At 46.7% G+C, this 15,219-nt stretch overlaps 1 protein-coding gene across 3 annotated transcripts in view; it reads right to left on the bottom strand.

Annotated features, from left to right (window-relative positions):
• Window positions 1–15,219, bottom strand: part of GFPT2 (glutamine-fructose-6-phosphate transaminase 2) — a 47,710-nt gene that overhangs the window by 29,752 nt on the left and 2,739 nt on the right. The window contains exons 2-5 of one of the 3 annotated variants that reach the window (XM_057541316.1): window positions 8,597–8,850; window positions 3,615–3,722; window positions 2,331–2,429; window positions 1,707–1,832 (exon numbers count right to left, since the gene is read on the bottom strand). In XM_057541316.1, coding sequence (XP_057397299.1) covers window positions 1,707–1,832; window positions 2,331–2,429; window positions 3,615–3,722; window positions 8,597–8,705 — 442 coding nt within the window. In that variant the 5' untranslated portion in view covers window positions 8,706–8,850. The remainder of the gene's footprint in view (window positions 1–1,706; window positions 1,833–2,330; window positions 2,430–3,614; window positions 3,723–8,596; window positions 8,851–15,219) is intronic. The other 2 variants (XM_007169836.2, XM_057541317.1) reach the window with 2 other exon arrangements.

Here is a 15,219-nt window from a genome sequence, read left to right as displayed (position 1 = left end):
CAAATCTTTTCTTATTTCCCATGTTGTTTTATTTTCTTCAATTACTCATCCTGAGTCACGGCAGGCATTTCCAAATTTGGGTGTGGGGGCAATCTCCTTGGAGCCTAGCTGCTTTGGGGACACAGAATCACTGTCTGCAGTGAAGCGGGGGTTCACCCTATCATCTCAGTGGGCAGGAGGCTGGGGTTGAGGTGGCGACATTTCAGGACACATGGTCTCGGTACAGTGTGTTACCTCAGTAACACTGTTGCTCCAGGGACCAGCCTCTGCATCTGGCTTGGGGTTTGGTTGGATGTATATCCTAGGTCCTCAGCACCGTGGGGTCTATTGTCCCCCTCCTGAGTGTAGGGTGCCTGCCCCCGTAGTGGGGCGTCTCATGGCTCAGGGCATGGACCAGATGCAAGGAATGGCCCCAGCAAAGAAACCTCACTACCCAAGTCTCTGACCATGTAGGTGTATGTATAGACTGGTCCCTGTGCTATCTCTGGGTGCTCTGATGAGAGAGGTGCATGGGGCCCTCCTGTTCTCTCCGGGAGGCTTTCCTTTCCAAATCGGGCAGGGTGAGCTGCCTCCAGGCACTGCAGTGTCCACAGGGGCAAAGGACACTGACCAGGGAGGTGCTGCACTCTCCTGTGGCCTGACTTCCAAGACAATTAATGGCAGTGAGGCTTGTCAAGTGTTTAGCTAATAGTAAATACCCTACAACTACTCTTACGTGTCTGATCCCTACTCTAATATGAGGCTTGGCAAGAACCTGCATTATGCCACATTCTGGAGTCGGCTTGGGGTGGGGGATCCCAGCTGACTCCAGAAATCATTCTCTCCACCGGACACCCTCTCGCATCATGCCCAGGTGTGGGTCATGGGGGCTTCTGACCTGACCAGGCCCAACCCAGAGTGGAGACCCACTAGAAGGCCCAGATGATGTCTTAGACCCTCGCCTGCCCTTGGAGCCCTGGGAGGAGTCAGGGATCATGCCCTCTCTCCATCTCATATAACCATGCGTCCTACTGCCAGAGGCCCTGACACCCCTGGGTGCTGACCACAGAGTCCCTGAGAGCTTCCAGTGGGAGCTCCAGACCTACCAGTCCTTCCCCCATGAGAGGAGACTGGGACATCATTTAAAAGAACCACCACATAAAGAATTGTCCTGGGGGCTTAGACAAGTGATGTGGACCCATGGGCTGGGGCTGACATGGTGAGGGGGGAATTGGGAGAACTGGGTGGCCCTCGTTACAGGAACCAGGATTGGAGCAGGCACCTCAGACGTTAAACAAGATCAGCACTGCCACCTGCCCTGGCTCAGGACCACTCTCTTCAGGGTCAGGGATGGGTATAGCTGGACGAGGAAGGAACCCCAATCTTTCCTCAAGTGCCCAGCCCTCTGGAACACGCTGGTCCCTAACTGAGGAACAGTGCCCAGGCCTTCAACCCTTTACACCACCAAGTCCCACTCAGGCTGGGTCCCCAGAGCCAAAGGCATTCATGGGAAGTGCCACTGTTTTCCTGTGGATGCCTGCGCGGTCAGCACTATCCAGGGGTCAGGTTGAATTTGCCTCCTTTCTGGGGCCCAGTGCCAACAGTTCGGATACTCGAGGAAGACAGGGACGCTGAGAAGCCAGCTGGTGGTGGGTGTGGATCAACCCTGGCACAGGTCAGGGCCAGGCACAACCACTAGGACAGGGGAGCAAGGCTATACTACATACCGTTGCCTTTGTCTGAGCGCTGTGGGTGGCTGTTGACAGCATTGGGGACCCCGTGGGTGGCCCAGCGTGTGTGGGCAATGCCAAAGTGGGTCTCAAACTCCACTTTTAAGTCCATGCTGTCCTGTTCTAGATGAAGGAAAAATAAGTTTGCTGCACTTTAAGCATTGACATGGTACTGTTACATGAGGTGACTTCATTACATGAAGACACATCTGCTACACCAAAAGTACATCCCACCATCAACCACAAAGGCCCCATTCTGGAGAATTCTGCCAGACCCTTGCTTTAATTAGTACTTATCAGTAACCTAACTCACTTAACTGAAATCAACTTAGTTTAAAAAGAAAATTACAGGTCCCTACCATAAATGGAAAAGCAGTATCATTTGCCACAAAAATTAAAATACATAAGTACTAAATATTGAAAAAAAAATTCTCAGCGCACTATCACCTGAAATAAACCATCCCACACTCCGGGAAACAGTTTTGCAACATGGACTTAACCCTCCTATTTTTCCATGCTTGGGTAGGTTAATATTTTTAGTCTCCAATGCTGTTGGAATTAAAGATTTTAAAGTGACCCAGGCTGCATTTATTACTCTGACTTGGCATGTCTTTCACATACTGTAAAGTTCTTCATCAAGAGCCTTGACATTTCCTCTTTTCTTGACTAGCTGGATATGTCTTTCTTTGACTTCGTTGTTATTTCCATCGATTGCCACACCTGTAACATAAACATGATTTTTTTTGTATTGGAATTTAAGTTTTGTCTCCCATGCTTCATTACAGGGAATGACCCTGGGTGAGGGCTATACAGAACTGTGGATTTATTAGTTCTTATTCCCCAGGCTTGCTGCCCAGAAGAGAACTAGACGGTGTTAGGATGTTGACTTGGAAAGAGGAGGCTGTGACTGCGGCAGTGCTAACCAGCAATCAGGGAACATGTGCCTGAAACCCAGGCTGTGGTTGCCTCACCTCGGCTTCTAACCAGGGTAATTCTTGGAGTTTGCCTGCGGGAGAGGTGCCACCACGTCTGCCGCCAAAGGCAGCGGGCTCATTTAAGGCCATTTGTGCACTTTGCATTCTGCTACTTTAGCTGGTGTTTCCATTGCACTAGTGTTCCTGCAATCTTTCATCGGACTTGCTTTCTGTTAAGAAGTTATAGGAATATATAATTATCTGGCTCTCCTTTTTCTCCTAAGGCTGCTTAATTAAAAATGGGAAACAGGGCTTCCCTGGTGGCGCAGTGGTTGAGAATCTGCCTGCCAATGCAGGGGACACGGGTTCGAGCCCTGGTCTGGGAAGATCCCACATGCCGCAAAGCAACTGGGCCCGTGAGCCACAATTACTGAGCCTGCGCGTCTGGAGCTTGTGCTCCGCAACAAGAGAGGCCACGATAGTGAGAGGCCCGTGCACCGCGATGAAGAGTGGCCCCCGCTTGCCGCAACTAGAGAAAGCCCTCGCGCAGAAACGAAGACCCAACACAGCCAAATAAATAAATAAATAAATAAATTTAAAAAATGGGAAACAGACTAAATATCCACCTGTTATGTGGATGAAGGAGTAAACTCTGAGACAGGCATCCAGTGGAGGACTGTGCAGCCACTTAGAAAGATTATGTTAGGAAGTGTTTAGGGTAATGGAAAAAAACAAGGTAAGTGAAAGAAGAAGAATACAAAATTACAGAATTGCATAATTATAATTAGATAAAACAATAAATATCTGCATGACACCTCTACCGTCCCCAGACCCCAGACGACCAGAGGAGGGACACAGATATTGATGGGGGGTGCTTTTGATAGATATTTTTTTTTACCCTTGTTTTTTCTTCCTACTTTTCTATAGGAATTTTCAAATTTCTTTAATGAACAAGCATTATGTTTATATGGCAGCAGCCTGCAGAGCCTACCTGCTGAGTCATAGCCTCTATACTCAAGCCGCTGCAGTCCCCTGATGAGGGTTTCAAAAATCTCCTTCCTTGTCCGGGGGACTCTGTAGTTCATGTAGGCGAAGATTCCTGTAAAAAGAAGGGAAAACCGTATGTTTACAAAACACTTGGTTCATGTTTAGAAGAAAAACACTTCTGGGGAAACAGATACCACTGGAGGCTTATCACTGAAGGGCTTCCAGGCTGCCTGCAGAAGAAGGTGTGGCCTTCCCCAGGCATAATGGAAGAAGAGCAGAACTCCCTTCCTGCTTCTAGAAGGACATCGTATGCAGCCCTCCTGCAGTGCCAAAAGGACTCACAAAGCATGTGAAGAACACACGCACACACCATGGCCTTGCAATTCCACCGTGGAGAATTTCTCCTATGGACATACTCGCAGAAGACGCCTTTCATTGTGGCAACATTTATAATAGAAAAGATCAGCAAAACAAAGCAACCACCTAGGGCCATCTGGAAGTCCCCGCTATGTGGACTCCTTGGTTTGCACAGAACACACCTGAGAAGAGTCAAAAGGAGGTCACCCCAGCCTCCTGCGACAGGTAGGAACAGGGGCTGGGGCCTTTGCTCCACTTTCCACTTGGCCCTACTGCTTGGAGCATTACCATCAATAAGCACTACTTTTACGACAGCAAACATAAAATCATCTCTTGGCCTCATAGAGAATCCTTATCTTCAAGGGAGGCCCACCAGCCTAGAAGATTTTGTTTGGCTTTATTTTCTGCATTCATATATTAAAATAATATTTTCCCAAATAGGAAGAAACAGTCATCATGTTGGTTCTTTCCAAACTCCTCCACTCCCCTGCTTGAGACTACAGACCCTTGGTCTGTCTCTATCCTGCTCTGTGAGTGTCCCATCCCATTACCCCTCTGTCCTTTTGCCCTACACGGGAAAACCTTCCCTTCTCAAAGTTCAGCTCCAACCCCACCTCCCAGGGCAGGCTTGTCCAGGCCCCGGCCAGAAGTGTTCACCTGCTCTTACATCCTGAGACATCTACATCCCCTGACAAGGTCACAGGCGTCTTGGCACATGGTCCTTGTTCAATAAATGTATGTGGATAGAATGACCATGAATCTGTATTAAGCAGGGAAGCAATAGTATGGATCGTGAAAAGGGACTCATCTTATTGAGAACTCACTATATGCCAGGCACTGGGCTAAGCATTGCTACACAGGTATCAATCAAAGCTCGAAGCAGTCTTAGAGGTTGGACCTGCCATTACCCTCCCCTTACCTTCTGGAACTGGGCCAGAGTCAGGAGTGGAACCAAAGAGACCTGATTTTAGAACTTAAATGATCCTAACCTCTGGGCAGCACTGCCTCGGGGATGAATAGGGTTAAAAGAAGGTTTATTTTCTCAATTTTAATTTTTATTATTTTTAAGTTTTCTCTACATTTTTCTGGGATGACAGAAAGGTCTGAGCAAAATTTAAAAATTGCCAGATACCTGTACCTGCACCCCCATGTTCATTGCAGCATTATTTACAATAGCCAAGACATGGAAACAACTTAAGTGTCCATTGACGGATGAATGGATAAAGTAGCCATGGAATATATATGTAATATTTTTTTATTAATTAATTAATTTTATTTATTTATTTTTGGCTGCGTTGGGTCTTTGTTGATGTGCGCGGGCTTTCTCTAGTTGCAGCGAGTGGGGGCTACTCTTGGTTGTGGGCTTCTCGTTGCAGTGGCTTCTCTTGGTGCGGAGCACGGGCTCTAGGCGCATGGGCTTCAGCAGTTGTGGCACGTGGGCTCTAGAGCGCAGGCTCAGTAGTTGTGGCACATGGGCTTAGTTGCTCCACGGTATGTGGGATCTTCCTGGACCAGGGCTCAAACCCATGTGCCCTGCATTGGCAGGCGGATTCTTAACCACTGAGCCACCAGGGAAGCCCTATATATGTAATATTAATGGAATATCATCCAGCCATAAAAAAGGAGGAAATCCTGCCATTTGTGACAACATGGATGAATCTTGAGGGCAATATGCTAAGTGAAATAAGTCAGACAGAGAGAGACAAATACTGTATGATCTCACTTTTATATAGAATCTAACAAAAAAACTAAATAGATAAAGAAATCAGATTGGTGGTTGCCAGAGTTGGGGAATGAGAGGTGAGGGAATTAGGTGAAGGTGGTCAAAAGGTACAAACTTCCAGTTATAAGATAAATTCTGGTGATGTAATGTACAGCATGGTGGCTATAGTTAATATTCTATTGTATATTTGAAAGTTGCTAAGAGAGTAGATCTTAAAAGTTCTCATCACAGTGAAAAACTTTTAACTATGTGAGGTGATGAATGTTAACTAATCTTATTGGGGTAATCATTTTGCAATATGTATATACATATACACATACATATGTAACATATACCAATACATATATACATATACAAATCATTATGTTTTATATCTTAAACTTATACAATGTTATACATCAATTATATCTCAATAAAACTGGGGAAAAAATTTGCCAGAGATAAACCTTGGAGAGGACAACCTGCCTGCAGATAACTAAGGGATGATCGCGATTATACAGCAAACCACATGTCATATCTCTGTAATATCTGTAATGTCTCTAGATTATATTCAAGTCAATATAGTATATTTGAATGAATGATTAAACTAAATGATTTAAACTAAATGATTAAAGTAAATATTATATTCCTAAGCAGTAAGTAGGGTCACATCATATGAAATTTAACTTGCTAAAATTAATCTAGACACAGTCAAAAAAAAAGGTGATGAAATTATACAGTGCTAAAAATTATATTTTGTATTCCTAGGTACTGTATGCTACTGTACACAGGATATATTTGCACACGAGTATTAAGGGGCAGGGTTTATATTTAAAAACACGCACACTGTGGTTTCTGAGCAGTTACAGACGTTTTCTTTTAAAAATGGCCAAGGATAATTTTGGCAGTCAGCTATTTTTGTCTTCCAGGTCAGGTGAGAAGCGTTTCCCCAGCTGAGCATCTGTGCTTCAAGAGCTCACAATTTACCCTACGCTTCAAACCTAAACACTTCTGGTCAGAGGATGTATTTTTGTCACCTTACATATATATAAAAAAAAGACAGCTACTTTTTAATGTAAATTTTTAACAGCTTCATTGGGATACAAGTCACATACCACAATATTATCCCATTTAAAGGGTACAATGCAATGGTTTTTAAGTATATTCACAGAGTTGTGTAGCCATCACCATAATCTGTGCTTAGGTAAAACTTTCTATAACATTAATTTTTCTGCAAAAAAATCAGGAAGTTCCCTGGAGGGATATCGTCAAATTCCAGTCAATGTAAAGAGCACATAGCTATGGGAGATGGCTATATGAAGGATGGAGCAACTCACAAACCATTTTTGTAGTCTTTTAAACTGCAAAACCCTCCTGGCACCTTGGGAATTGTTCTAGAGTTATACCTGCACCCTCACAAAGGGGAGCTAACAGGCATTGCAGATGACACAAAGGCCCATACACCAACTCTTTTTTTTGGGGGGGGGAGGGCTGAGGGGAGACAATGTATATTTCCAAAAGTCAAATTATTGTTTATTTTTCTCCCATAAGCATGGAATAAAAGATATATATATATATTTTGTTCTATTTTGTTCAGTGGCCTTGTCTTCTTTGTTGGCTTTATGCCTTAAAAAAATAATACATAGTTTTATATACAATCTACTGTGTTCTCCAACTTCTTTTTATTTATTTGTTTGGCCAGAATTCATCCTCTTATTCATTCTTTTCAAAATATCTAGAGGCTTTTTCCTACGTGGCATTCACTCTGTTAGGTCTTACAAATATCAAGGAAAATAAAACATATATGACCCTTATAGTCAGAATGAGAGGTGGTCATCAAACAAATATATGCATAAATTGTTTTAAATGTTTTGAAAGGAAAAACACCAACTCTTTTAAATCCGAAATTCTTTTACAAGAGCGCTGTATGTTTGCCGATTCTCCCCTGCAATTCCCCATCCTCTGGGCCAAACTTCACTTCTGAACTCACGTCAGGCACGTATGCATCTCTGGCTCTGAGACCCAGAACAGCCGCCTTGGTGGGAGGTGCTGCTGCCAGAGCCCCTGGTGGGCTGGAACTGGCTGGAACGGCTAAAGGGTCCTTGCCATCAGGACCACCAGCTGTGTCCACACCCAGCTGGGAGGCTTGGCAGCCACTCAAGCACCGTTTGGTTGATTACTGTGGTGAGAGGGGCTGCCAAGAAGTGGTTTTCAAGGTCTTTGTGCAAGAAGGCATAAATCTAATTTTTAACATGAAATCTCTTGCATACCAACCTCTGTTCAGTAAATTCTTTTAAGCACTATCTCTCTTCTCTCTCCTCTTGGCTGGATTCTCCCTGCACGCCACCAGATGAAAGTGAATAAAACAGCACCTATACTGTGCTCTTACTATTTAAAAAAATAATGAAATAGAATAAAGCTGCTTTCCCAGGAATTTTGTTTGCTATTCATATCAGAATTCCCTTCTGGAATCCCTTTCATCTGCAATAAAAGCTGCAGTGAGAATCCATTTTTTTACCTATGAAATCAGTAAAGATCCACCAGTTTGACAACAAGTGAGAGTTTAAATTTGTACACTCTCTTTGGAAGGCAATTTGGCAATCTCTCACATTAAAATGTACACATCTGTTGAACAAAGCGTCTGCACTTCTAGGAATGTATCCAACAGATATCTGTGCAGGGATTCAAGTGTGCGTGCATTAGGATAGTCGCTCAGCGCTGTCTGTGGTAGCTGAAGACTGGGGACAGCCTGACGCCTGGCAGGGCCCAGGTAAGTGATGGCACGGTCACACGTGGCCACTGTAGGGCCACATGCAGGCAGCCCTATACAGAGAACAAGGTGAAGCTGTGTGTTCTCTTGGAAAACAGGCTACATCTCCAAGATGTGTCAAGGGAAAAAAGTGGCCTGCAGAACATCTGTAACTTACCCAAGGTGGGGCAGGGAGACACATAGCGTGTTTCTGGAAGACCCAAGGAGCAGTGGTTGCCACTGACGAGGGTGCTGGACCGAAGGCAGAAACTCCTTTCCCACTGCATGTGTCCTTTTTGTACAGTCAGGATATTTTGCCACGTGCCTGTATGTAGTATGTTACCATGTGCCGCTATATGAATTAGAGAGTGGTGGGTACAGGATTGTCAGCTAGCCCAATCATCTTCACCGTGGCTCCCCAGCTCTGCTCACCTGGAGGGACAACAGCCACAAGAAGGCAGAAGGCAGTCTGAGCACACGGTCCAATGCGTAAAAAGACAGGCTCAGGGTCGCCCCGCCTGGGTTCCTCCTCCCTCGCCTGCTCACTGGTCTGTGGCAGCAAGAAGCACAGAGGGTGGCAGCTACGGCCTACCACCTTCGCCAAATATTGATTTCAAATCCCAGCCCACTCCCTGCTTCTGTGTGGCCTGGAGCAAGTCACTGAACTCCCAGTGGAGCGTGGTGATGGCAGCACCTACTTCCTAGGGTTGTTGTGAGAATTCATGGGAGTCTTTGTAAAGCAAGAGGAACAGTGCCTGCCGCATAGTAAGTGTCTGTATCTGTGAAAATGGGGCAGGCAAAGAGCTTCCTCCTCCTGGGGAGCACGCGGCACAAATGCAGGTATGTATACAGCACAAGGGAAGCCCTTGAGAAATTATCATTAAATAAAACCACAAGGAAAATAGTACCAGTTTACTGGTATTTATTTTTGGCTTTCTACTTGGGGAAATGATGATTAAACCAAATGTGTGATCTGGTTACAGATTGATTAAGATGTAAATCATCCCATAAACATTTCTCTGGCCCACAGGGGCTTCATCGCTGTGCTACGTGCTGTGAAGTGCCGAGATGGACCAGTCAGGGGGCCTTGCAGGGCGAGTCATGAGAGGACATGATGCACAGGGACCACCCGACCCCTCGGGAGACTTGCAGGCGGAGAGGCTGAGAGCTGAGAGGTGGGAAAGGGGCAGAAGGCTCCTGGACCGGCTCTCGGCAAAGGTGGCCGACAGCTCACCCACCCAGCCTATTACAGGCCTTCTCCTCTCCTGATTTTTAAAAAGTCACATGGCCCTGTTTATTTCCTATATAGCACTTCCCTTCTTGTCTTTTGTCTGACTCCCCACTGGATTGTAACCTTCATGAGGATGGAGACCACACGTGTCTTGTTTATCTGTCTTATTCCTTGCTATATTCCCAGAACCCAGCGCAGAGCCTGGTACATTTTAGGTGCTCAGTAACTAATTTTTGAATGAATGAATGCATGAATAAATGAATGGATTGGGGGGGAGGTGTTGATCAGAGAAGGTGACCTTTGAGCTGGGCTGGAGACAGCCACCCTCAACCATGCACAAAAAGAGAGAACCCCCAAGTGTAAGCACGAGGGACAGAAAGGCCAGAGAGGTGGGTAGTGCTGAGTCTGGTGTCCCTGAGTGTTAGCTCCTTTCACCAGGGCAGTGAGGCACTGCTCTAAGGGTAACCCTAAGACACTCAAGCACAAAGGCGTATATGCCCCAGCATTACCCACCCCCAACCATCATGCACGGTGAGGACCCTAGGACTGGAGTGGAGAGCCTTCTAGATAAATGAACCAGGTCCTGGGGAAGGATCCCAGAACTCCACTGGGTGGGATTGCAAAGTAAATCACAACCACCACTATCACCACTCATGAAGCCTTCCCATGTGCCAATACTTTCAGAACCTCATCTTGTCTAATCCTCACAATGCCTATATCCAGGCTGTGGTTCCCATGGACAGACAGGGCATCTCTGGCTCCAAGTCCAAAGAGTTGAGTAATTCACAACCAGGTCTACCTGATTGCAGGGGGCTCATCACTGCTGCCCCCCAAATTAGCATAAGACCTGTCTTAGAATCCTACTCCAAGGGATGAGAAATAGCTTGCAGAGGGGGCCTGGCCCGTGGGGAGATGCCCATCTGGCCCCTGATGGACACACTCAGAGCTCCCCTGGTGAGGTCCAGACCATGTTGATACACCCTCCCCTGACCCCTGGGAGGTCACTCCTTCCCCGGGACACTCCTGCTTCTAACTCCACCTTCCTCTTCCCATCTAGCCCCCTCCCCACAGGGCAGAGCCAACCACAGCAAGGCTGGCTCCCACTACACACCTCCCTTGCCCAAGAGGGATGGCGAAATACCTCCAAGCTGGTTGGAGAGATGCCCAGCCCTGGGGCAGAGGCTGTCTTGGCCCAACCACTGCAGCTCAGTGTATACCCCTTGCCTACACTGCCATCCTAGCATTCAGAGCTTTGAAACAGCTTTTCAGGGTCCCACTCTTAAAACTGATGGGAAAAGTGAGTGAGAAAAGGTTCCAAAGGTAGAAAAACCCAGATAAATTCAGAGGGACTCCAGAAGAGACTGCAGACGTGATGCAGGATGGACACGAGCCCTTTAAGAGGGGACTGTGGTCCCTTAGCCCAGCCCACCTTGGGGGTGTGGGAATTCTAATGTTCCCTCCAAATATGGCTTGAGAGATCATATAGGAACTCAGGACCAAAAGCACCACAGAGGTCCATCCATGCAGATAGGGGCGCTTTGACCTTCAAGTGACAGATAATGACAATGACAAGATGGGCAATGTCTCTGGATTCCCAGCCAGAACTAGGATCACTGAACTCCTGGAACCTTCTCTACAACCCCTGGGGTGCTCGGGGTATTGGATGGGGGAGGGGTTGTTTGGGGCCTGGAGGATGAGGGAAGAAGGTCTAAGTTTACAGTGGGTGGGCCAGGGCCCACATTATGATTCTGTGCCTATCGTTTTGGAAAACTTCTCCATCCTTCCAAGGATCAGCTTCCCAATGAAAGACACTGCCTTCACTGTGATTGAGGGCGAACAGTCCCAGGCAGAGATACCACCTGTACCTCATACAGGGTAGGGCTCGCTCCACTGGAGCTACATCGCCACCCAGCCAGGATGGGACCCTCTCCAGACCTAGGTCACTCTTTCCATCACCATCCAATGCTTCTCAGAATTGAAGAGGTTGACCTCCTTAGTCCATGAGTCTACTAGAGATTAGATACTATTCTAAGTCCCAAATTGGAAGACATGGCCAGTTGGATTTATGCCTCATAAAATTCCTGAGTGTGTGTGTGTGTGTGTGTATGTGTGTGTTGAGTGTGTATGTGTGTGAGAGTATGTTTATGTGCATGACTTTGTGCTTGAGTGTCAGGTGTGTGTGAGTGTGTTGGGTGTATGAGTGTGTGTGTGGCATGCCAGGGGAGGTGGGCAGTATACCCTTCCAGGTGAGGCCCCCAGGAAGGGGAGGCCACTGGGCCAGGAGCAAGGGCTGCAATAGGAAGCTATGGCCTCTCTGGATGTCCAGGTCTCCCTTGTGCAGACTGGGGAAGGCCACTTTATTCATGAAGTGGGAAGGACAATTTCTGCTGCTTCCTCACAGAAGTGAGAGTAAAGGCGGAGATTGCACAGCTGGGTCCTCTCACAAAGGCAGAGGAGTCCCCAGGCCTGGCTCAGGGTCAGGAGGGGGTTGGCTCTTCTGGGGACAGCCTTACCCTGTTTCAGGCCTCCTTGGGACTCCAAGGGTTAAAGTTACCACAACACTCTAATCCCTGAGATAACAGGGGACTCTGCTTCCTGCAGTAAATGTGGGCAAGGCATTTTTCTTTTTAATAGAAAATTCCTGGTGTCCCTGTCCCGTTAGGGTTTCACCAAAACAAAGGGGAAGCAACATACAAATACTCTTAATTGTACTTAAAAAAAACTTTCAAGAAAAAAGAAAGAAGTTCAAACTGCCAAATTCAGCTATGAAAAAGCCAGACTTCTTTTTTCCAGTGAAATATTTCCTTTGAAAATTAAAAAGAGGCAGATGACTAGATTAAATTACTTGGCTTTGCACCTAATGAATCTTCAGAACGTTCTCCCAAGAGTGTTTGTAACCTCAAGTTACTATTCCTTTATAAGCAAATTTTGCTAAATATAAAAATAACTCCTCAATTTAAAAGCACTATTTACTAATCTTATATCACAAAATCTCCAGAAGGTTTCTCAGAACTCGGGAAACCCCTGATGATTAAGACTGATGGGGAAATGGCATGGTGATGGGGAGGAGGAGGAGGAGGATGTGGAGGAGGGAGGCAGGCCGTGCTGAGCCCCTGCCCAGCTGGCCGCCCAGCTGGCCTCTCTGCAGCCCTCCAGAGAGTGCCACAAAAGTCCCATAAGTAGGGGCAGGGGTGTTAGAGAGCTGCTAAGACTGGCTCCGAAGAGCCAACTGTGTGCATCTCTTCCTAACTCCATGCTCAGGGACCTCATGCAGGTGACCTGAAATTAGCCATGGTGAGAGTATTCGCACCATAGAAACTGGCAAACCAAAGAGCCGGTTGTTAAACATTTATCTGCACACTACTGTGTAGGGGGCTCTGTTTCTCAAGGCTCCTATGGCTTGGAGAGGCAACAAGCCAGGCGTCCTGACCCCAGAGTCTGTGCCCCATCAACTCCAGTCCAGTCTCTTCTGAGGCATCCACCCATGAACTGAACTGTTATAAGGAGGAAGGGAGTGTCAAATATGACAGAGTTCTGAGAGCCAAAAGAAGTTTGGGACAAAAGGATGAGCTCTCCCGAGCCAAGTAATCTCCCTGGATTGCTGTTTCCTCACCTAAGACAAGAGGCAAGTGAGCCCCCGTAAGCATTTGACAAGTTCTCGTGAAAGACTGCTGTGCAGTAAACACACTGTGTGTGTGTGTGTGTGTGTGTGTGTGTGCCCTGGCCCCTCTTTATTCTGGGGAATAAAACCATGCCTGTTTCTTGCAGAGAAGAGATGAGTGGGAAGGGTATCACGTACACACATGGAGAGCAAGATGCACGATATTTATATGACATGGGAACTGACTTTTAGAGAAAGTATGAACACTATTTGGTCCATCTGGGTGTGTGGCATGATGCCAGTGAAGGAAGGGGTATTTAACGGATGCCTACATTCACCTTATGACTGGGACCAGAGGAGTTGGGTGTGTGTGGTGCAGGCGATGCTGGTAGCCCTCTGGTCAACATTCTTGTAGCCATCTGGGATTGGCAACACTGGACTATTCTTGCAGAAGGTATCTGAAAGCAAGAACCCAACTGTAGCAGGATGAATAATCGTCCTCAAAAATATTAGGTCTTGGGTTTCTCTGGTGGCGCAGTGGTTAAGAATCTGCCTGCCAATGCAGGGGACACGGGTTCGAGCCCTGGTCTGGGAAGATCCCACATGCCGTGGAGCGACTAAGCCCGTGAGCCACAACCACTGAGCCTGCGCGTCTGGAGCCTGTGCTCCGCAACAAGAGAGGCCGCGACAGTGAGAGGCCAGCGCACCGCGATGAAGAGTGGCCCCTGCTCGCCGCAACTAGAGAAAGCCCTCGCACAGAAACGAAGACCCAACACAGCCAAAAAATAAATATAAATAAATAAATAAATGTATATTAAAACAAAAAAATTAGGTCTTAACTCCTAGAATGTATCTGTAAATGGAAAAGTGTCTTTATAGATGTGATTAAGTTAAGGATCTTGAGATGGGAGATTATTCTGAATTATACAGATGGGCCCTAAATGAAATAACAAGTGTCCTTATAAAAGGGAAGCAGAAGGAGATTTAATATGGAAGAGGAGAAAGTGATGTGACCGTGGAAGAGGAGACTGGAATGAGTAGCCACAAGCCAAGGAATGCCGGCAACCACCAGAAGCTGGAAGAGGCAAGGAACAGATTCTCCCCTAGAGCTTCTGGAGGAAGTGGGGCCCTGTTGGCACCTCCATTTTGGCCCAGTAAAACTGATTGTTGGACAACTAGTCTCCAGAACTGTGAGAAAAATAGATTTATGTTGTTTTAAATCAGCAAGTTTGCGGCAATTTGTTACAGCAGCCAGAGGAGCTGATACAAAAGATGATGAATTCAAGGCAAGGGCTTTACCTTCTAGCAAAAACTAAGAATTTTTTCCTCTTCAAGTCTTTTTTTCCCGCCTCATAGATGACTAAGTGTAGTAATGAAGGACAGGGAAGATTTAAGAATTCATAGACGGGACATGCCATCTTTTTTGTCACATCCCCAAGCATGCATGCCGCCATGCCCTTGCATATGCTGTGCCCTCAGCCTGGCACACCTATCACCCTCTTCTCTCTGTAGAGCTCATACTTGAAATCAGGCCTGTGACACTCTCCCAGGTCCCTCTCTCTCTTCTGGGGAAAGTCAGTGTCTCTGCCTCCATTGTGCTGGGGTCCCAACCTCAGACTGCATGGGGGCCATCAGGTACCATCAGTGAGTGGGGCAGCTGGGTCAGGGTGGGAGAAATGGGGAGCTTGCACCTGTCATCCCAGGGATCACTGTAAACTATTCAGAAACATGGACTCAGAGTTGCTCATCTTCGGATTTTTTCAAGAGAAGTCAAAGTCCTACCTATTTATGTGAAATCTCCCAATTGTGTTACTTGGTTAACTACAATAATTTAAAAAAAAACAAAGTTTAAATTCTGTGCACCAAACAGAAAGATGTCTGGCTGCCGGTTTGGCATGGGGCTGCCAGGCTGCAGCTCGTGCCCTAGGTCTTCCCTCTATGGCAGCATTTACCTCATGAGTTACTCCGT

The sequence above is a fragment of the Balaenoptera acutorostrata genome, chromosome 2, assembly GCF_949987535.1.
Source record: "Balaenoptera acutorostrata chromosome 2, mBalAcu1.1, whole genome shotgun sequence".
Taxonomy (NCBI): domain Eukaryota; kingdom Metazoa; phylum Chordata; class Mammalia; order Artiodactyla; family Balaenopteridae; genus Balaenoptera; species Balaenoptera acutorostrata.
This window is presented reverse-complemented; position numbering and strand designations above follow the sequence as displayed.